Source organism: Syngnathoides biaculeatus, chromosome 13 (assembly GCF_019802595.1).
Source record: "Syngnathoides biaculeatus isolate LvHL_M chromosome 13, ASM1980259v1, whole genome shotgun sequence".
Classification (NCBI taxonomy): domain Eukaryota; kingdom Metazoa; phylum Chordata; class Actinopteri; order Syngnathiformes; family Syngnathidae; genus Syngnathoides; species Syngnathoides biaculeatus.
Window position 1 is genome coordinate 20,137,597 of NC_084652.1, and position 23,513 is coordinate 20,161,109.

The window sequence follows — 23,513 nt, forward strand, 5'->3', positions numbered from 1 at the left end:
CATTGCCAGTTGGTGACAGGAACCCAGGAGCACACGTAGACGCATGCACGCATGCACACACACCATCCAAAACACAATTGAGTTATGTGTGGGTATGACTTAATCTACTATTTCTATACGACATTTATATTTTAATTTCTGTCTTTATGCTACTTGATTTTTAGCTAGAATTACTATCGCCATCTCCAGCTGTGTGTTGAGTTTTTCTAACACTTTCACCTGTCTTGTGAACATTATGCTATTAACCGTGTGCTTTAATAGATGCAGACATCACTGCATCAGAGTATTTCCACTAAAATGCTCAAATATTGTAAAGCACAATTATCTAAGAGATGTAGTTTACAATAATGTCCAAATGAAATTCATCAGTAAGGTGCAATTGGTTATAAAGTTGTTATACAGCCATCTGTACTGTCCAGTATGTGTATGTGTTTTATATTCCTAGATGTGCTTTGCTCACAAAAATTACTTTAGGATGGCGTGCGAAGAAATCAGTCAGGCACAATGAATTTTGAGAAGACATTTAGTTGGGGGGCAGGGATTCAATGATTAACGTATTTTCTACGCCACCCCTCTCACACCTCACTGCCCTCCCAAGCACACATACACTTGTATTTTTTTATTTCCCATGTTATCGTCATTTCAATGTGTTGATGGAATGTGGATTATAGAAATAAAGAACAATTTATTTTTTCCATATTCATACCTCCTACCTGATGGCAGGTACTCAGGTCTAGAGGAGCTGAGTCTATATGGGAGAGACTTTGTACAAATGCATTCATGTGTCATCAACTACAACACTAAGAGCTTTATGTGACCTGATAGATACAGCTATTTTTAAATTCTGCTGATCTTAGCTTAGTCAATGCAAATCTGTTAACTCTAATCATTAGCATTTACAGTACTGTGTGACATATTTCGTTTTGTTTTGTTCCCCAAAAGCAGTCGTTCAAATACAAAGACACTTTATTGAAACTTTGAAGCTCACTTCAATTTCTACATAAAGTTCTTTGCTTTCCAGCAGTTTATAACTAGGCCCTTAGCTTGTGGCTCAATTATCCACTCACACTCTCAAATGGCCCTGAAAAGCAGAAACCTTATCTCTTGCTCTCCAACTATCTTCTAATATTTAGAACTGAAAGGGAGAACCAAGCAGGAGAGTTTGATAACATTCTCGTGTGAAGTATAAAAAAAGAGTCTGAAGTTGTGGAGCCAGAAATGATGGAAAGGAATTAACAGAATGTCATTATGGAGGAAAGCTAGCCTTCAGATAAGTCTAAATGTCAGAAGAGTGGTGAGGTCCATCTCTGTCTTGAGGAGTTGGAGTAAATGTAGCAACAGCACAAGAATTCCTAAAATAAGTCTGGTTGCACTTGGCATTTTAAACTGAGTTGCAATGCACCAAGAAATAAGAAAACCAAATGATGGTTTTCGGAGAAACTGATTTTTTTGTGTCCAAAATTGTATCTTTTTAGGGGAATTTTGATGTCATATATAAAAAAAATATAGTCAATCTTGACAAATTTAAGGACAATTGTATATTATATATATATATATATATATATATATATATATATATATATTATTTCTCAACAATCTAAATCCTTTCTTTTCATGTTCTACTCAGGAACCCATTCTCCAATCGAATAAAGAGGATGACGCAAATATTATGCTATGTGCACTTCTCCGGTAGGTAAAAAAATGGTAAAAAAAATAGACCTTTAAAATGCTAAAGGAGAGGGGATGTGTTGAGTGTATAAATATGACCACTGAACTCACCAGTATCCCTGTAACCTGCTTCTCTTCCATCCTTCAGGACCTTGTGGTCAAAGATCCTTGCCTCTGTGATGCTCCCTCCCTCTCTCGGATGAACTTGACTGCCCCGTACAATCGAGAGTTTGGAAGTTTTTCTGCGCTGGCCTTCGTTCGAGTGTCTTCACCCTGTCACGTCACTCTCTCGGCCTCGGTCCCTCCTCTGCCGCTTCAAGTGTTGTTTGGGAATGTAGCTGGAGTGGCGTTGCCCCTTTGTGTTAATTCTGCCCTAATCCAGAAACTTTTCTATGCTGTGAAAAGAGCATGTGACAGGCAGAGAGGGATAGGGTGAGTTGAGTCGTGAGGGTTGGGTGGGTGGTGTGTGGGGGGGCAGATGGTGGCGGGGTTGAAAAGACTGAGGCAACACTTTCCAAACACTTTTTTTTTTAAATCTTATGCTTAGTTATAATAAATGCCTACAAAATAAATAAATTAAAAAAAACTGCACCCTGACTACATGGTATCGAAGTATGAATGTTGACAAAGAAAAAATAATTATAGAATTGCATTGTTTAACAAAGCAGCTGCAATAACAAAGTGGCCTTTTGTGTGATGAGATTAACTGTTGGAGGAAACGCTTGGACTAGCCACTGGCTCCTAGCCCCGAAACAGCAATAAATATTTAAGATAACACTGAAAGCAAGTGTCATAATTTCATGTGTACTTTTTTGTCCCTTTTAAATACTATCTATAATGGTTGAATACCTTTTTAAACGGACCAGAATTTCTGGGGACACACAAAACTTCACTGCAAATTGATCAGTTCCTGATTTGTAGGGATTTCTTTTTTTAAGTCACACTGAAAGGAAAAAATGCATAGTTATGAGAATAAGGTCATAATTATTCATAAGACTAAAGTTAAGTTAAAGACTAATGTTGGCACAGCATTACCTGCTTTAAAAGATGAGGACTATCAAGATGTCACATTTAACTAGTTTATCAAATAATGAAATGAATTATTATTCATCATATGAGTCATAATCATTATTATGAATTAATTAATTTGGCGCATGAACACAACTTCAGTCTGAGCTGTGTAATTTGAAAACATTTTAGAAAGAATTACAAACATTTAAATACTTTTGAAATTGCTTCTAAATTTCACTGAAACACTACTTGTTAAATATTGTCACTAGATGGAAAATCTAACCAGCTAATATAAATCATTAGACTGTTAGGATCGTACCATGCCTACTGTTTCTGACCCCACAGTGGACTGAAAGATAAAAACGTTCAAAAAGGTACTAAAAAGGTCAAAAGCAAAATAAAGCACCCACTCTTTCTGTGTTACATACAATTAGACACGAGCGCTTAGAGGGACACAACAATCCCCTGGGACAGCCAATTTACAAAAACACATTGCACAGAGACAAAAGATCTCCAGAGACAAAACTAAGTATTCATTCATTCCACTTACCAGCCAACGTTCAAATACATGAAGGAAGTCAATCATGGAAAACACAAACTTCAGCATCAGCAGCTAAATGGTGAGTAGTGTGACACAGAACAAGTCAGGAGTGAACTGGGTCCATGCAATGGTTCAACTCTACTAATATCTATGTACACAAAACATGTGTGCAGACTGGAGGCGAGTCTATTGGACAATTCCTGGAGGAGTGGCAGTAAGTGATTACCGGTACGTACAATAAATTCCCCCAGAGACCTAATGTGTTTGTTACCTCTGTGAGACAATTGTTAACAAAGATTAAGAGATTTTTTTTCCATTTTATTTTAATGTCCTACTTTGGTCAAAATGTAAAATAAAAGGGCTCACCTTTATAGATGCCTTACTTTAAACATGCTGTGTTTGAAAACAGTCAATCATGCTCATTTCCAGTCTCCTCTCATCAACTTTGAAATGGGTTGAAAATGTAATTACTGTGCTTAGAATAAGATCGGAATCATGTCTGACTAAAATGAGTACAGTTCTTCAATTTTCATACACAAGTTCAGCCTATTGACAAGTATCACACATTACCTATCTGCATCTAAATTATTACCATGATCACAAATGTCCACTTTCAAGAGGGATAAAATTATGATCAAATATAATCAACACTTTTTAACACTCTGTAGATGGAAAGATGATCGTGATTGGTCTGTCCTAAACCCATTCCCCGTGTCCCTACCGCCACCACCCCCACCCCGTGCACATCGCATATTTGAAGTGACTATTAAGTATCTAAATGTGTTGATGTTACTTATTTATTAGTTTCAATGCAAAAAAATGTGGAGAAGCCAACTGATTTTTTTCCTATATGTGCCCAAATGCATTTGACAAAATTATTAATTATTAGACAAATTTAAGAAACAAGTGGTTGGTTAGGTGTCGTAATCATGAGCCAGTGTAATGTAGTCATTTTAGTATCAGATACTAATCTAAACAGAACACTTTTGAAAATTATTAATAGCCAACGTAAAATAATCAATGACTGGAAAAAAACAGATTAACTATTTTGTTTGAAGTTTTGCTCCATTCACTGTCCAAGTGGTGGATGCCCATTTTCATGGCAACACTGAGGTGCTATGAGACTTCATGCAGATGATATATCAGACAATTTATGCTAGCCCATAGAAGTTCTTCAATACTCGAGCGTTCCTCCTTGATGTGTATTTAAAAAAAAAACCTGAGACACTCCTTAATCCAGCAATGTCAGAACAACTTCTGAGTCATCTTCCATGCGTTTAGGAGCAAAGATCTATGTTGACATCGAGACTTCAGATGAGCCTTCTGGTTAAAGTCTGGTTAATGTCCTATAGCACCATACTGCCTTCCACAGGTCAGTTTTGTTATAACATCAGACTTTTGCTTTAGGGGAGGAGCTTCAAGATTGTCAGTGGAGATATTGTGCAGCATGCTGTATTCCTCTTCTCGAGTACAACACACATAAGAGCAGAAACCACACAAGTCAATTGTTCTCTCGTCATGTGGGGACTCACACGTTTGCTTCTAAATCACTACAGGTGGTAAATCTTAGTGTGTGTGTGTGTGTGTGTGTGTGTGTGTGTGTGTGTGTCCGTGATTTACAGTAGGTACAGAAAGTATTCAGACCCCCTTAAATTTTTCACTCTTTGTCATATTGCAGTCATTTGCTAAACTCATTTGAATTAATTTTTCTCAATAATGTACATGCAGCAACTCATTAACAGGAAAAAATATGGAATTGTTGACATTTTTAATTTATTAAAAAAGGCAAAACTGATATGTCACAGAGCCATAGGTATTCAGACCCTTTCTTCAGTATTTAGTCGAAGCACCCTTTAGAGCTTATACAGACATGAGTCACTTGGGAAATTTTTGTATAGCTGAATTTGGAGATCCTCTGTCATTGCAGATCCTCTCCTGTTCTCTCAGTTTGGATGGTTAAAGTTGGTGGAGAACCATTTTCAGGTCTTTCCAGAGAGGCTCAATTGGGTTTAAATCAGGGCCCTGGTGGGGCCATTTTATATTTGTCACAGCATTGTTCTGAAGTCACTATGGTGGTTAGGGTCTTGTTGGAAAGTAATCCTTCAGCCCAGTCTGAGGAAGTTTTTCATCCAACGTATCCCTGTACTTTGGGTCATTCATCTTTCCTTCATTGCAAACAATCATCTTGTCCCTGCAGCTGAAAAACAAACACATAGCATGTTGCTCCCTTCACCGCCTTCATTGCCGGGACTGTATTTGACAGCTGATGAGCAATGGTTGATTTTACCCTCACATGCCAGTTAGAAATAAGGTCAAAAATCAATCTTGTACTGAGGAGAGGCTTATGTCTGGTCATTTTGTCATAAAGCACAATTGGTGGATGGCTGCACAATGCTTGAATTTCTAGAACTCTCTCGCATCTCCCAACAGTATCTTTGTAGTTCAGGGTTAGGTATCTCTCTCTTACAAACGCTATTTTCCCCAATTTCTCAGTTTGGCTGGACAGCCAGCTCTCGGAAGGGTTCTGATTGTCCCAAAACCTCTTCTATTCAAGGATTTTGGAGGCCACTGTATTATTAACAATCTCAAGTGTAGCAGAACTTTTTTGTGTACCTTGGGCAGATCTGTGCCTTGCCACAATTCTGTCTCTGAGCTCATCTGGCAGTTCTCTGACCTCTAATTCCCATTTCATCTGCTGAGAGCTGTAAGGTATTCTATAGACTGCTGTGTGGCTTTCCTAATCTACTCCACTTACCAAAATCAAACACAGATGGACTCCAATAAAGGTGTAGAACTATCTCAGGTATGATCAGAAGAAATGGACAGCACCCAGGATACATGTATGTGTCACAGCAAAGGGTCTAAATACATGTGGCTGTGTGATATTTTATTTTTTAATAAATCTGCAAAGAAAATAATTTCATTTTGTTATGTCAATCAGGAATGCTGTGTGTACATTAATATGGAAAAATGAACTTAAAAGGTTTTAGCAAATGGGCGCAACATTTCAGGGAGTTTCAATACTTTAAAACCCACTGTAGCTAAAAGAACAAGAACAACACTGCCAAGTTCTCAGTGAGTCTCCCTAAAAATAAGTACTATCCCATCATCATGGACATTAAATAGATCAACCCTAAAGCTCAATAACAATTCTGATTTTGTTGTGAAGATTTTTCTTGTAAAGCAGTGCCCATATGCAATACTCATTTGATTAAGTCTCACTGGTGTCTTCGTGACAGATAACACCAGCTGTGTTTATTGAAGAGAGTGTTTTTACCTAAAGTCCACTGCATTAGCATTTGTGGCCATTTGTGGACTGTTCCATGCATTTGCAGCCTTTGCGCAGCTGACATAACCATTGAGTACGAGAAGATGAACAAAAAATATAAACATTCAGTAAAGCCTGTCATTCATTCTTATCTTTCTTAACACTTCCACTCATATTGGCAAGGCACCCACTTGGTGTGGTGGTAAACAGGAAGCTGAAAATTTATTTTGCTTTGAACTGAATCTATGTGGTACAATAATACCCACCAGTGTCTTTCTGAAAATATGAGTCAAATGTCCAGAAACTGAAAAAGTGAAATAAAGCTAAGAGATGTAAGTAGAAGAGGAAAAACGGTATGCGTTATCCTCCAGACTCTCGCAGTATCTTTGTGACTGGAAGGGCATCGGGGGTCACTTCCTCTACGTCACTTGAGAAAACTAATGGATTTTTTTTTTTTAAGTTAGAAAGGTACTGAAGAGGATGAAAAATGGAAAGGCAGTTGGTCCTGATGTCATATCTCCAGAGGTTTGGATGAATTTTAGAGGTGGCTGTGGAGGTTCTGACCAAATTGTTCAACTACTACTACTACTACTACTACTACCACCACTACATACTAGCGGGTGAGACGTCTAACGAATGGAGGAAAAGTGTGCTAGTTCTCCTTTTTAAGAACAAAGGCAATGTGCAGTGTTGTGGGAAGTATACAGGAAAAAAGTAGATGAGCCTCACAATGACGTTATGTAAAACAGTAGGTGAGGCTGGACTCAGGAAAGATGTATATGCAAGAAACAGTATGGTTTCATGCCTACACAAAGTTCCACAGATTAATATTCGTCTTGAGGACGCTAATGGAAAAGTATAGAGAAGGTCAGAAGGAGTTACATTGCATCTTTGTAGATCTAAAGAAAGTCTATGACAGAGTACCAAGAGAGGAACTGTGGTACTGCATGCGTAAGTATGGAGTGGCAGAGAAGTATGATAGAAATACAGGACATGCATGAGGCAGCAGAAGAGTGGTAATGGAGTGTGACACGATATTAAGTGTGGTAATGGAGTGAAAAAAATGGGTCCAAGCTGGTTGGAACAGCTGGCGGAAGGTGTCTGGTGTGTTATGTGACAGAAGAGTATTTGCGAGGATGTATTGATTACAGAACTGAAGAGATAATGGGAATCAAAGCTGGAGGTGGCGGAATTGAAGAAGTTGATGTTTTCTCTAGGAGTGAGTAGGTTAGTTCTACCCGTGCCTGCATGGGTTTTCTCCGGGCACTACGGTTTTCCCCACCTCCCCAAAAACATGCATTGATTGGAAATTCTAAATTCCTCTTCGGTGTGATTGTGAGTGCAACTGTTGTCTGTCTTCATGTGCCCTGTAATTGGCTGGCAACCAGTTCAGTGTGTACCCTGCCTCCTGCCCAATGACAGGTGGGATAGGCTCCAGCACTCCCACGCTCCTTGTGAGGATAAGTGGCAGAGAAAATGGATGGATGTTTTGTGAGTCAAAACGCAACAAGAAAGAAATGGGTGTGAATGGTTACTTTTTCAGTTGAAGCCAGAAATTTACATACACTGTGCAAAAACACGTTTGACTTTTTTTTTTTTGTCTCTGTCTGAAGTCATATCAGACTAAACCACTCCTGTTTCAGGTCAGCTGGGATCACTAGGAGTATTTAATTTTGTTAAATGGTGTCATGGGCACACAGCGAGGGGCTGGACCCAAATGCAGGACTCCGAGGCAAGGACGATGTTGAGGATGGTTTTATTCCTGGCTAAGGTCATAGACAAGTCAGCAGTCAAAAAAGGCAGGAGCACAATGATGCAAGGCTACAGGCAAGCTCCAAAAACACGAAACAAGGCCCGATGAAGATGAAGCAAATCTTGGATACACGAACTGAAACCAAGACTTGACTAGGGTGGCACAGGAACACTGTCACGAAGGAAAGCACTACAAAAGGCTCGCGTACTCACACACAATGATGCAGTCCAACACAGAAAACACAACGAACTGGCAAATGCACGAGACACACTCAAGGGTAAAATGCCTGTTCTAATTAGCATCCACACGGCGATGGTGTGGCGCTTCTGCCAGAGGCAGCTCCACCCAACGCAGTGGCTTGGCCATGCCCCTGACAGAGCCCCCTCCGAAGGCACGGATCCCAAACGCGACAAACATAACGAAACAAAGTGTGGAGCTTAACTCGGTAGTTCAGGAGGTTGAGTACCACCAGGGTCCCAGCACCAGGGTCCCTATGGGGCGACTCAGATGGACATCCACGATGGGGGTCTCCATCACACAGCAGGAACAGCTGAGAACGTGTGAGGCGGCTGTGGATCAATCGCCACCGAGGCGTAGGCATGAGGCGGCCGTGGATCGGTCACCATCGAGGCATGGGCAAGAGGCAGCCGTGGATCTGTTGCCGCCGAAAAAGGAGCAAGATGCGGCCGTGGGTCAGTCGCCGCCAAAACAGGTGTGAGAGGGGACCGTGAATCACTCACAGCCGAGACAGGAGCGAAAGGCGGCCGAGGAACGTTCACCGCCGAGACCTGGATGAGAAGCGGGTGTGGAAATTCGCCTGCAGCTCGGTCGTCACCAAGGTATGGGTGAGGGTCAGCTGCACCTCGGTCGCTATCGAGGCATGGACGAGTGTCGGCTGAGGCTCGGTGATCACCGAGGCATGGGCGAGAGTCAGCTGCGACTCGGTCATCACCCAGGCATAAGCGAGAGTTAGCTGTGGCTCGGTCGCTACCGAGGCATGGGCGAGAGTCGGCTGAGGCTTGGTCGACGGCGAGGTGCAGGTGAGAGTCGGCTGTGGCTTGGTCGCCGGCGAGGCGCAGGTGAGAGACACCTGAGGTTTCGTCACCCGTGAGGTGTGGACGAGAGTCGGCTGAGGCTCAGACTCTGGCTATGACTTGGTCCGAGTGTAGCGGGAGACATAAAAATGCTCTCTACTTGGGCGCCTCATCCGGTCACCACACGGGGGCCCTGGATAGATGGCCAAACGGGTGCCAGAGAAAAGGTCAGAGAAAGACGAATCAGGCACATGGAACTTAGGCATACGGGGGCCGGAAAAACAAATTGACTGAGACTAAAAACAGGGAAAGAAAACCCAAAATCAGTCTTCGAGTCAGAATCAGGCAGGTGGTCGTATAAGTCCAGGTGCTCCTCAAAATCTGAACAATCTGAGTCTAGGAAAACATGATGAGCAGGTCGTACATGGGGAATAATCATGACACATGGGTGATGCAGCTGGCGAGGTAGGAGAGGACAAAAAGACAGACCCCACTCGGATAGGGGATGCTTGGTCAACAGTGCGCTGGGAGGCGGAACGGCGGTGTGACCGTCAACGCCGCGTTTTACTTGCTGGGTGTTGTTGTGGCCGTTTTGTTCTGTCATTGGTACGCAGCGAGGGACTAGACCCAAATGCAAGACTCTGAGGCAAGGACATTATGTTGAGGGTACCTTTATTCCAGGCTAAGGTCACACACAAGTAAGGAGTCTAAAAAAGGCAGAAGCACAAAAAGGTGAGGTTACAGGCAAGATCCAAAAACATGAAAAGAGGTCTGATGACTATGAGGCAAAACTTGGAAAGATGGACAAAACCAAGACTTGACTCGGATGGCACATGAATGCTGTCACTAAGGGAAGCACTACAAAACACTTGCGTACTCATGCACGATGATGCAGTCCAACACAGAAAACACAACGAACTGGCAAATGACTCACTCAAGGCTTAAATGCCTGGTTTAATTACTAATTAATCTATATGGCGCATGTGTCGACTTGCTGCCATAGGCAGTTCCGCTCAGGGCATTGGCCTGGCCTTACCTCTGACAAAATGCCACAATAAAAAGAGAATTTCTTGGAGAATTCTGTATTATTTTCTTCGAGGGCAAAAGTTTACATACACAGAAAGTGCTTTGTCTTTACAGAATATGAGGAAGACCAGATGATGGGGTCATGGCTTTGGAAGGTCCTGATAGGTTAACTGACAAGATGTGGTTGAATTGATGGTACACCTGGGATATATTCAAGGCCAAAGCTTAAATGCTTCCTTGTTTGAAACATGGGAAAATAAAAAAAAATCATTCAGGAAATCAGAGAAAAAATCGTGGAGCTCTACGAGTCTGGCTCATCCGAGGCTGCAACTTCTAGATATTTAATGCTGCCACTTAAAGCTGTTCAAACAATTATACATAGGTATAAACATAATGGGAATGTCAACCCATCACATCGCTCAGAAAGGAGATAGGTTCTGTGTCCCAGAGATGAACCAGTTTTGGTCTTAAATGTGTAACTTTGAGATGATTACTGAATGAAGCTGGGGCGGGGCAGGGTTGTCATTATCCACAGTGAAATGAGTCCTGCACTGAGATGGGCCACTCACCGAGAATGAAGCCATTACTCCTAAAGAAATACAAAAAAGACAGATTCCATTTCCAAATTCCAAATTTCAAAAGAGCTTACTTTCTGGAGACTTGTCCTGTGGTCTTATGAAACTAAAATAGATTTGTTTGACCATAATGACCAATGTTACATTTGATAGAAAAAGAGTTAAGTTTGTAGACCTGAGAACACCATACCAACTGTGAAACATAGAGGTGGCAGCATTATGTTGCGTGGCTGTTTTGCTGCTGTAGAAACTAGAGTGCTTCATAAAAAAAGTTGGCATCATGAAGAAAGAACATTACATGGAGGTATTAAGGTAACATCTCAAGACGTCAGGAATGAAGCTAAAATTTGGGCGCAAATTGGTCTTCCAAATGGAGAATGACCATAAGTGTACTGGCAAAATGGTTTTAAAAGTGGCTTGAGGATAACAAAATTAATGTCTTGGAGTGGTCAACACAAGCCCTGATCTGAATCACATTTAAAATTTGAGGGCAGTTCTGAAAAGGTGTGTGTGAGCAAGGAAACCAACAAACATGACTCAGTTAGACCAGTTCTGCCAGGAGGAATGGTTAAGGATTCCAGCAGAGTACTGGTATTGTAATAACACGGAGCATCAACTCGCTTTGCTAGCTCTCAGAACACACTTCCTGGTTACTATTTACAGCGATCCGGCGAGCATTTAGCAATGTTACATTCATGCTGGATTGAGGTGGAATGTAAACACCGACTAGAATGAAAGATGTGAACTCACGTGAGTAAGAAATTCTCTCTCATTATTGTGGCATTTAACTAAATTAAATAATTTTGGTGATCCCGACTGAAACAGGAGGGGTTTAGTCTAGTTTGACTTCAGATCGTGAGACAAAAAATGAAATGTGTGTTTTTGCACAGTATATATAAACTTCTGGATTCAACTGTATGTCCTCTGTGATTGTCTAGTGACTACTTCAAAAGTCCTCCAACCACAGTTATCTGTGATAGGCTCTAGCACGTTTGGAGGGCAACAGATGGAAATTGTATAAATCGAGATTTTTATAAAGCCCGTGACCAGAGAGGTTCAGCAGAACGGGACATGAGTGAACAGATAAATGTTTATTGAAGGATTCAGGGGCTTTATTTGTCATACCAAAACACATTTCACATATCATATGATATGGTACTATGTTTGATATCCAAGGTCTCAGATAACCCTAATGGCTAAAGACTTGTCAAATCTAAATAGAATAAGAAAAAAAAAACAAGACAAGATATAAACAAGAAAAATACTCATTTGGAGTTATAAACATTTGCAAAAGTGCAAATGTAGCAAATATTTGGATACGCCACAACACAAATACTAGAGGCTTGAATTCCACATGATATTGACATGACATTTCAATAGTCCTTTGCATGTGAAAAGAACAAAAAGTGTTCATTGCGGAAAAATTGAATAGCCATTGGGTTGGGGAGGACTACAGAGTCAAGTCAAACAGCTTCCAGAAAGAAGTTTTTCATCAACTTGAACGTTGGATGTTCCATAGCTTCCTGCCATGGGGAAGAGGTGGGAAGTGAGGGTGAGTCAGACGGTTGGAGTCTTTGATGAAGCAGGGAGCCCACTCTCTGCACCTGCTGGAGAAGATATCTGTAGTCGTGGAGAGGCTTCCCTCCACAATTCTGAGCAGCCTTGACCACCCTTTGTAGTGCCTTCCTCTCAGCAGCAAAGCAGCTGCTGTGCCACACTGTGATACTTGTGCTGAGGACACTCGATACTCCTTGAGACACTGATCGTCAATGGGGGGGTGGGACGGCGAGTGCTGTCCCCCGCAGGATGCTGCACTGGGTGACTACCCAGAATGCTCATATCAGAAATTGCCCGTTATCATATATGTTTACTGAAGAGATCGTTTTGAGCTACAGTCAGTAGCATTGGCATTACTTGACATGCATAAAGGAATGCAATGAAAAGGTGTTTCCTGTACTTTGAACCATTTGCAGTGGAAATATTGAACATGGGACAAAAATCTGTAAAAACATGTCAGTGTTCAGTAAATAAAGGTCTGTCATTGATTCTTATGTTTCACCTCCACTTCTGTGTGACAAGGAATCTACACTGGGAGAGACAAGATGATGAAAATTATCATTGATCACACATAGATATTTGAAGTACAGAATTTGAAAAGATGATGTACAGATTTTAGCCAACCAATCACATGGAAATTAAAAATTAAAGAAATGTCATCCTAGCCTGAAAAATTGAGTAAGGGTGTGGAGGGGTGAGAATATGTACCCATTCAGGTAAGTCAGACAGTCAGCACACGCCCAAGGTGGTAAAGCTTTGGGTAAGTGCCAGTATTGAAACTCACTATATTTACTCTAACTTAAGATAAACAGATAAACGAAGAGGCAAATTCGTTTAATTTCTTTGTATAAAGATAGCATAGCACTGAGACCATCACAAGACTGGGTTTCAATTTCTGTTGGAGCACATCGTATGGAGTTTGCATATTCTCATTTTGCTTGTATGCTTTTTAACTCAAGACGCACAATACCCTTGAGAACACTCTTGATATAACAAAAGCTGTGAATCCAAATATTTGTTTGTCAATATTTGCCCAGTTATTGTCCATGTATTTATTAGCCCATGGGCATCTCCTGTGTTTCACATTATGATGAATCATTTTATAATTTTATGTTTGTTCTACTGTAGTGTAGTGCAGTGTTAATGAATAATGCAACACAAGATTCCCTTTATTTCAACAATTAAAAGGGAACGGGCTTTGTAATGTCTCAGCCCAAGTGGCAGCAGTTACATCAGGTTTGACAGATTAAAGATAAATGTTAATTTTGTTTGTGACGGAATGGTGGATGACTGGTTAGAACATCTCCCTAAAAGTTCTGAGGACCGGGGTTCAAATCCCAGCCTCACCTGTCTGGAGTTTACATGTTCTCCTCATGCCTGTGTAGGCTTTTTCCAGGTTCTCTGGTTTCCTCCCACATCCCAAAAACATCCATGGTAGGTCAGTTGAAGACTAAATTTTACGTAGGTCTGAATGTCCTTGTCCCTAAGTGCTCCCTTTGCCTGTTCAATTGCAGCCAGTGGAGTCCACTTCCACAAAGTGGCCAGGATCGGGGCAGTCTGGGCTGGAAGCGGATCGGTGGAATCTACTAGCATCATTACCAGTCTGGCTTTGACGCACTTGTACTCGTCTGCTAAACTGGAAATGGGCAGTTGTAGCATCCTGTTGCTGTAGAGTCCAATGTTGCTGGGGAACCTGGGAAGGCCAAGCCACTTCTTCACAAACGAGGTGACCAGTCCCTCCAGCTTTCCACCTTTGAGAGCAGGATCTCATAAAGGGTTAGAGGCCAAAGGAGTTGAGGATGTAGCCCATACTGCAAGAGATGGCGCCTACCAGTGTGGCAGCCTTCAGCACATTTTCCCTGGTACCGTTTATGTTTGAGTGTTTTTCGGGCATCTCGGGACTCAAGTACCTTGCTAACCATCAGAGAGTCTTCTCTGGACTTTTTTTCGAGGCCCCTCACCAATTTGCTGAATCTTTTTCCGGAGTTGCTCGTCGACGCACTCTTCAAAGCCTCGCGACGAAGATGGACGCGAGCCAGTACACAAGTTCGCCTGCGAAAGAGAGGACACCGACTAATGCTTCCAACGATCCAACTTGTTAACCTACACTCTTGGCTAGAGAGTGCCAACAAAATGGATGAATTTCAGCTTCTCATTAAGACCTGCAAATACTTTGGACGTTCTGCTGCTTCACTGAGACTTGGCTTTATGGATGCGTCCCCAACGCCGCCATCACGTGTAGACCGTGTTGCTGAGCTAACAAGGAAATCGAAAGGTCGTGGAATATACTTTTATATCAACAAAAAATGGTGCACGGACATTACACAGCTCAGCGTATATTGTAGCCCGCTTTTAGAGTCGTTCTTTTTGAGCTGTAATTCTAATTTTATTCACCACGTGAGTTCACATCTTTCATTCTAGTCAGTGTTTACATTCCACCTCAATCCAGCATGAATGTAGCATTGCTAAATGCTCGCCGGATCGCTGTAAATAGTAACCAGGAAGTGTTGTGTTCTGAGAGCTAGCAAAGCGAGTTGATGCTCCGTGTTATTACTATACCAACCATTGAGCAAACAAAAAAATAATGTACAATGTTCAAGCCTTTGAGCCAGAACACACACAAGGGGAATTCGACCTGTTGGGAGGGACGTGGCGCTGACGACGAATAATAACAGTCCCATGAAATTGACCGCGGAGATTTGATGCCTTTCTGAGGAGTTGGTTTAGATGTAGAGAATATATAGCAGGTGGCCATAGTTTTTTTTTTTTTAACACCAAGTTGTACTTTTCAAGCAGCAAAGCTTCTCACGATCCACCAGCGGCAGGGGTGGGGGGGGGGGTTGTTGTTGCACGCGCGGATTGCCATAAATAGTAACCGGGAAGGGCTAGACGTATATATCCGTCCATCCATTTTCTTGGCCACTTGATGGTCGAAGGTGTGCTGGAGCCTATCCCAGATGTCAAGGGGCAGAAGGCAAGTTTACATACACAGACACGAGGAGAACATGCAAACTCCACACACGAGGTCCGGGATTGAACAGCTGCGCCACCATATGTTGTTGCTTTACCGTACCACGAGAGGCTATAATTTAGCGGCTAATAACCAGTAATGATTAGATGTGTGCACATTTCCCCGCTGATGAATGGGCCTCAACTGTGACAGCCACAGGCTTTATCCTGTCAGGTTGACCCCACGGGAGGTTAAAGAAGGACAAATTTGGATGCATTTTCTGAGTTTTGGTGCAGAAAAAGTCGGCATCTTGGCTTAGCTAGAAGAAATGGTCTGTAATGCTAAGCACTGGCGATGTCAGGGACGGGGGTCAAGGATGTTTCTTTCGGTTTGGCTCTGAAAGCTAAATATCCAGAATTTGGTTGGATTTCAAATATATTCTTTATTTTGAACTTTGTTTTCAATTACTGTACAAAATATATGTAATAATAATATTACTTCAGATTGGAGGGTTTATTGTAGATATGAATTCTGTGGAGAGTCTTCCTATAATACCTACAAACAGGCAAGCACTTAAATGTGTGAAGCCTTTCGTAAAATCAGTTAAAAAGTAGACCAACTAGGCAAAATTAGAACTTCAAAGCTGTTTTGACTGCATAGACTGGAGTGTCTTTAAAAATTTGGCGCGCAGCTTGCGCGGATATTGTTAGAACATATGTCAGTTTCTGTGAGAAGGTGTGTTTACCAACAAAAACGTTTAGCACATTCAATAACAACAAGGTGGTTTTCAGCCAGACTCAGCAACTCCGCCAAGCTAAAGAGATTGTATATTGTAGTCGGGACATGCCCTCTGCAATCGCACTAGAAACCAGCTGACTAAAGAAATTAACATTGCAAAGTGGGACAATACAGTTAAACTGGAAAAACATCTTGGTGCTCATGACTCCAAATCAGTTTGGCATAGATTACAATCGCTCAATACAAGCAACGTTCTCCCCCAGTAGAAAACAAAGAGCAGGCTGGCTGACAACCTAAACAGCTTTTACTGCAGATTTGAAATGGACACTTCCACACCGCGTACCCACCAAGTCGGACCCCAAGCCGCACCATCTTCCACACCACCATTTGACATCCATGAAAGCAGCGTGAGACAGATCTTGAAACATCAAAAGATCAACAAAGCGCCGGGCCCAGACTTTGTGTCCCCATCCCGCCTCGAACTCTGCGCAAGACCAGCTTGCTCCTGTCTTCACAAAGATCTTCAACAGGTCTGTACAACTGTGTGAAGTACCGACCTACTTCAAATGCTCCACCATTACACCAGTCCCCAATGAACCAGCAGTCTTAATGACTACAGGCCTGTTGCCTTGACATCTGTGGTCATGAAGTCCTTTGAACACCTTGTCCTGGACCACCTCAAAAGCGTCAGAGGTCTCCCACTGGGCCACCTGCAGTTTGCTTATCGAGCTAACAGGTCTGCGGATGATGCTGTCAATATGGGTCTGCACTTCATCCTTGAACATCTTGACAGCGAGGTACCTATGCGAGGATCCTGTTCATGGACTTCAGCTCTGCATTTAACACCATCATCCCTGAACACCATCCATCCATCCTCTTCACCGTTTATAATCACGAGGGTCACGGGGAGTGCTTGAGCCCATCCCACCCATCAACGTAGGCGGAGTGCACCATGAACTGTTTGCCAGCCAATTGCAGGGCACATAGAGACAAACAACAGTCACTCTCACAATCACACCTAGGGACAATTTAGAGTGTCCAATTAATGTTGCAGGCACGGGGAGAACATACAAACTCCACACAGGTGGGACCGGGACTGAACCCGGGACCTCAGAACTGTGAGGCCAACGCTCTACCAGCTGATCCACCGTGCCGCCTCCCTGAACACCTCTCCTCCAATTTTCTCCAGGTCAGCGTCTGCCCTTCCATCTCACAGTGAATCTACAACTTCCTGATGGGCAGGACACAGCAGGTGAGGCTGGGGGACACCATCTCATCCATGCACACAATCAGCACCGGGGCACCCCAAGCTTGCACCCCTCTGCTCTTCTCGCTTTACACGAACGACTGCACCTTGTGTCATCCGACTGTCAAATTCCTGAGTTCACAGATAACACCATGGTCATCGGTCATCGGCCTCATCAAAGACAGCGACAAGTCTGGGTATCGACGGAGAAGTTGCGAGACTGGAGTGTTGGTGTGGTCAACACAACCTGGCATTAAACACTCTAAAGACTGTAGAGATTATTGTGGACTTCAGGAGGCATCCTTCACCACAGCTGTCCCTGACACTGTCCAACTGTCTTGTGTCAACCGTTGAGATCTTCAAGTTCTTGGGAATTACAGTTTCACAGGACCTCAAGTGGGAGATGAACATTAACTCCATCCTAAAAAAAAGGCCCAGCAAAGGATTCTTCTTGCGGCTTCTGAGGAAGCACCGCCTGTCACAAGAGCTGCTGAGACAGTTCTACACACCAGTCATCCAATCAGTACTGTGTACCTCCATCACAGTCTGGTTTGGGGCCGTCACAAAAAAGGACAAACTCCGACTGCAACGGACAATCAAAACTGCTGAACGGATTGTCGGCACCAAGCTATCCACTATTGGAAACTTGCATGCAACACGAACTAGATCCAGAGCAGGCAGGATCCTTTCAAATACTCCACATACTTGCCACTAGCTCTTCCAGCTCCTTCCGTCATGAAACCGCGACAGATCAATGAAAGTTAAAACTAGCAGGCATTCGAACAGTTTTTTCCCCTCTGGCAATTGAGTCATTAATTCTTGCTCACAGAACCAACTATTTTTCTGCCTTGTACCATATTAGGAGACTCACTCACATGCTTCTGGTCCAATCATTATTAGTCATATATTTAGTAGACTATCGCATGATTTGTCTCATGTTACATCAGTTATTTCATGTGTTATTATGTGCAATTTGCTTGACTTTCCAGCTTTTGCTGTAATCGCCAATCAGAGAACAAAAAAACTCCAGTATCACTATCTCGCTTTGTTCATTAAATCTCAAATGTGATTGGTTTGAAAAAGAAACAGCTGTTACCATTGTGTATGCATGGCATGGACCAGCATTTAGGGCATTAAAGGGTTTGTGCAAATTATATTGACATGGCAACAAATTGAAGCTGAAAAATACCTAAAATAACCCACACACGACTAGTAGCTAGGCAGACACATTATAATATAAAGACAAAAGACTGTTGGAAATAAATAAATAAATAAAATGTAATGTAAGTTGTAAATGTAGTTTCATGTTTTTGATAGTGTTGAGGGCAGCAGAGGAGGTCTTGAAGTCCCTAATTATACTCCACTTAACTCATTTGATTGATCATAACGAAAGTGGCATGATGTGTGTGATAGTTGTTGCACAAACACATTCATCCATTTTCTTAGCTGCTTTTCCTAACCAGAGTCACAGGAGTGCTGGAGCTTATCCCAGCTGTCATCGGGCAGGAGGCAGAGTTCACCCTGAACTGGTTGCCAGCCTATCGCAGGGTTAGGGTTATAATGGGTGGCTTTCTGGTGGATGATGAACTTTTGGTATTTCATTAATTCCTTTCCCACCATTGCATTGGATTCCTCTTAAAGGTAAAATCAATAATGGCTACATATCCTTTCACTGTGTAATTTTATATCACAATGATGTATCCAAATTACTGACCGATCATTTTGAGCTATTTAGAAGTGAAGTCAATTATATGAAGGGGTACAACACCTATGTGATGCTTTCATTTCATGAACAGCAGAAATACTACATTTAAGGGGTGGCAATATTGCCTCAGAATTTTATCACAAAAGTTTTAGGAAATATATGGCTGCATTTAAAATGCTGCAGTGTTTTCCATTTGCAGGAAGCAGCATTATTTTTTTCATTCCTTATAAAGTATTAAAATACGGTCCAAGTAGGTCATTGAAGCGCACTGCTGAATAAAGTCATTCCGCACACATCCTCTACTCAAGACTTCTGACTGCATCAAGACCATGCATCAATTTATTTCTGAGCTGCTTGTTCTCACAAGGGTCGCGGCCGTGCCGGAGCCTCTCCCAGCTATCATCAGGCAGGAGAGGGGGTACACCCTGGACTGGTTGCCAAGCAATCGCAGGGCACATGGAGACAGACAACAGTAGCAGTCACAATCACACCTAAAGCAATTTAGAGTGTCCAATTAATGCATGATTTTGGGATGTGGGAAGAAACCGGAGTGCCAGGAGTTTAAAGTCATATTTTGCCAAAGGGGTGGCACAGTGAAGGACTGGTCAGCACTTCTGCTTCACAGTTCTGATGGCCTGTGTTCAAATCCAGCCTCGCTCGTGTCTGCTACCTCAAGAGGGAGGGGAACTCAAATCGCTTTTTTCTTTGGTACAACTCCTTGAATGAAAACATCCTTCTTAAACCCCAAGTGTCGTCCCTATGAACATTCTAAAATAGATATAGTAATGAAAAATACTTATAACATTATTCACTTCAATGCCTTTACGAAAAAATAAATGTGAGCGGAGAGCGCGTCATCCATGCGCAAAGTTGCAGAAGTGTCATTCTACGACATCCAAGTGGTCGCCATATTGGCTGCCAGTTTTTCATTAACAATATACTAAAACTCATCCATTTCATCACAGTAGCCCTTTAATGATGGTACACTGACAGTCTCATCTACGGTGATGAATAATCATAGAATCTCAACATGACACAAGGCTGTACCACTTAACCTCACTAGGATAGTGGGCATGCTGGAACCTATCCCAGCTATTTTCAAGTAGGTTCCACCCTGAACTGGTTGCTAGCTAATCGCAAGGAACACAGGCATTGAGAAAAGGGCCCTATAAAAATCCATGGTGTTATCAAAAAAGGGATAGTCTGCCCATGAGGCAGCAGCTCTAGTCACTCTTCCAACATGACTGCTGAAATCTATTTATTGAATGTAGTATTGAAATAAAATTAAAGCAATTATATTTCCAAATTAGATATTTTGATATCTGTGCAATAATGCAATCTCATCACTGTATATACTAACACACACGTATACAATACTGTATTTGGTTTTGTTTTTTTCCCCACATGGAAGTCTGTATACATCCAGACTGTACTATATTAGTGCCTCTTGATTTCAGGGAATTTACTAACTTCAGAAAAAATCCCAACTTTTTCTTGCCTCTCTCTCTCTCTTTCTCTCATTTGGACTGGATGCATTAGGCCCCCACAACTTTAGTCCAACACACAATGTACTATATGTCTTTTTGGATGCATACTTTCTTTCACCAGGGTTTATTAAATACAAAAAAAAATCCAGTCTTTTTTGTGTTTTGATTTTAAGTAAGTCTTTTTAAACTAGAACTCATATTTAATAAAATGTACCAAATTTTAGATTATGAGACTGCTAAATAAATGTTCATAAATTTTAAACATAAAAAGTGACAGGTGGCCCATTTATGAGACAAAATCATTTTGATTTTAAAGTTAAAGCATAAACAGGACTAACCTGGAAGTGAACACAAACGCTTACTTTCCAAATAAATTACATTTTTTTACTATACCTTACCATATCACCATAGACATATTATTATACCCATAAACCCTACACTTGTCTGTATGAATGCTCCAGCAGTCCCTTCCTTACTGGGCAGCTTTTGTCTTCTTCTTTGGCTATCCTGCCAGAAGACACACGTCTCGTGTGCGGCAGATACCTAGATAAGACCCGGATGTCTGTACTGCACATTCTTTTGTAATAAATCCATTTGCTGTTAACTTTTTCTGATCATTGGTCATATCTTCCTTGATTCGTGAACACGCATAGGGTCCAAACTCGCAAATCCCTACACTACTTAATATCTGCATACAGGCAAGTATTTGAATCCACGATCCCTTTGGTAAAATCAGTTAAAAACTGAACCAACGAGGCAAAATGAAAACTTCAAAGTTCCTTTGACTGCACAGACTGAAATGTCTTTGAAAGTTCAACAAGCAGCCTTAATGAATTCATAGATATTGTTACTGTGTATGTCAGTTTCTTCTGAGGAGGTGTGTGTACCAACAAAAACTTTTCACGCATTTAATAACAACAAGCCGTGGTTTACAGCCAGACTTGAGCAACTCCACCAGGCTAAAGAGGTCGCAGTTCGTAGTGGGGATAGGGCCCTCTACAATCACACTAGAAACCATCTGACTACAGAAATAAACATTTGAAAGAGGGATTATGCATCAAAATTGATAAAAAAAAAAAAAAAAACATCTTGGCGCTAATGACTTAAAAACAGTCTGCCACGGATTACAATCATTCACTTATTACAAACTCCACAAAACACTTTTCGACGTAAAAAATGTAAGACCAGAAGCATTTCTCAAACTAAAAAACACCTCAGTGGCAGATGCAGTTTAAAAGCTTAACATGCCATGAAACACAAGTGCCCAAACACAGACCACAAACATAAATTTGAAACCTCTTTGAGAAATGTGCAAATAAAGCTATGGGCAGCATCTCTCTGCGATGACCCTTTTCATCAACAAATTCTTTCCACTCAGAAAATATTGAGTAAGGTCCTTTTCAAAAGCTGGCTGAACCACATGTACCTGCATCAGGCCAGCTATTGCGCCGACTCCACACATGAAAAAAAGACTTACCTCGTTTGGGCAAGTGTGCAGACTGTGACAAACAGGAAAAAGCTTGTGGTGCACATTTGAATGTGCTAAGTCTGTTAGCTATTGTCCAATTTCCAGCTTTGCAGGGAACCGGGGTGCAGCCATTTACCAGGAACACAGTATATTCCGATTCAAGCATATGAGTCTCAGCTACAACTGCAGGTGGTTGAGTTTTAAACTACTTGTGTCAAATATACCTCCATTCCCTTTATTTATTATTTAGAAAAGTTTCAATTAATTTTTTACATTTTAGTGATTCCTAGATATTAAAAATGACCAACTGTCGTATGACACAGACAGACACACACACGCACTAAAACACATACAAAATACAGACAGTAAGAGTCAAATATTACAGGTTAAGATTGACAATACTTTGTGACAAAATTAAGTGACTTTTATCCATTGCTTAACAACTCCATGTAGGATAAGGCACCTTATTGAATCTTATACTGAACCAAACACCATGGTTGATAGCACTATTGCAATAATGATTGTAAATGTAAAAGAAAAACTTGTGGAAAATTACTTGGTTGAGTCATTAATGTGGGGGCAACACATCTAAAAAGCCTAACTTCATCATGGATGCTCTGTATTTGTTCCAGAGACAAGGAGAGTAACGTTTATAAAAATGAGTCCTTTTGAAACAAACCTTTTTTTCACCCCGTATCTATTTTTCTCAAGAATTTCTTCCTTTCGACATGTGTGCAACTGCCTGAGTCCTTCATGAAAAAAGGAAACAAGCAAGCTTCTGCGTGAATCATGATTTTGTGGGGGTGGGAGTGCATCTGGTTTAGGATTGTGCTTATCTACTACCATTCATGCATGTGCAACTTCTTCTGACATACCCTCATTTGACCACCACCCAGTTCAGCAACCGAGTTGATACACCTAGATCTCCGAGACCGATACTCGTTACTTAACATAATGTAATCCAAGTACACTTTTCCTCTCAGTACAGGGGTTAGACGAGGTCCCCAATGAGACCATGAGAGAAAAGCCATATTACCTCTAAATATCATGTATAAAATTGTATAAAGTTGTTCAAATTGTGTATAGGCGGATTAATGTTGTCTTCAAATTACTCATTTTCAGCAATGAAATTACATTGGGATTTTAGATCTTGAAAATCCCTTTTAAATCAATGATAATGATGCTAACACAATTGTTCTTACAATTTAAACTAAAACCTTAACATTTAATTGTTAAGTTACCATTAATTCCAAATTAAGAATTAAGTCTGTCTGCAGCATTTGATGAACAACCCAGAAATGTTAACCTAGAAAATACGACATTTAATGTGACTTTTTTTTTTTTGCGGCATGGTGGATGACTGGTTAGCACATCTGGCTGGGTTTCAAATCGTTCTCCCTGTGCCTGTGATGTTTTTTTTCCCTGGCACTCCAGTTTCCTCCCACGTTCTAAAAACATGCATGGTAAGTTAAATGAAGACTAAATT

General features: G+C 41.5%; 1 protein-coding gene across 11 annotated transcripts in view; it reads right to left on the reverse strand.

Annotated features, from left to right (window-relative positions):
• The window catches only part of slc6a9 (solute carrier family 6 member 9), a 109,224-nt gene that overhangs the window by 79,933 nt on the left and 5,778 nt on the right, over window positions 1–23,513 (reverse strand). For 7 of the 11 annotated variants that reach the window (XM_061839403.1, XM_061839404.1, XM_061839407.1 and 4 more), the window contains one exon: window positions 1,780–2,063. The exons of 1 other annotated variant lie outside the window; for it this stretch is intronic. Coding sequence is in view for 1 of the 10 variants with exons in the window: in XM_061839409.1 (XP_061695393.1) it covers window positions 1,780–1,809 (30 nt within the window). In the remaining 9 variants the exon portion in view is untranslated. Of the gene's footprint in view, window positions 1–1,779; window positions 2,064–3,229; window positions 3,370–14,394; window positions 14,486–14,595; window positions 14,690–23,513 lie in introns of those variants that run through there. 3 more of the 11 variants (XM_061839401.1, XM_061839402.1, XM_061839408.1) reach the window with 3 other exon arrangements.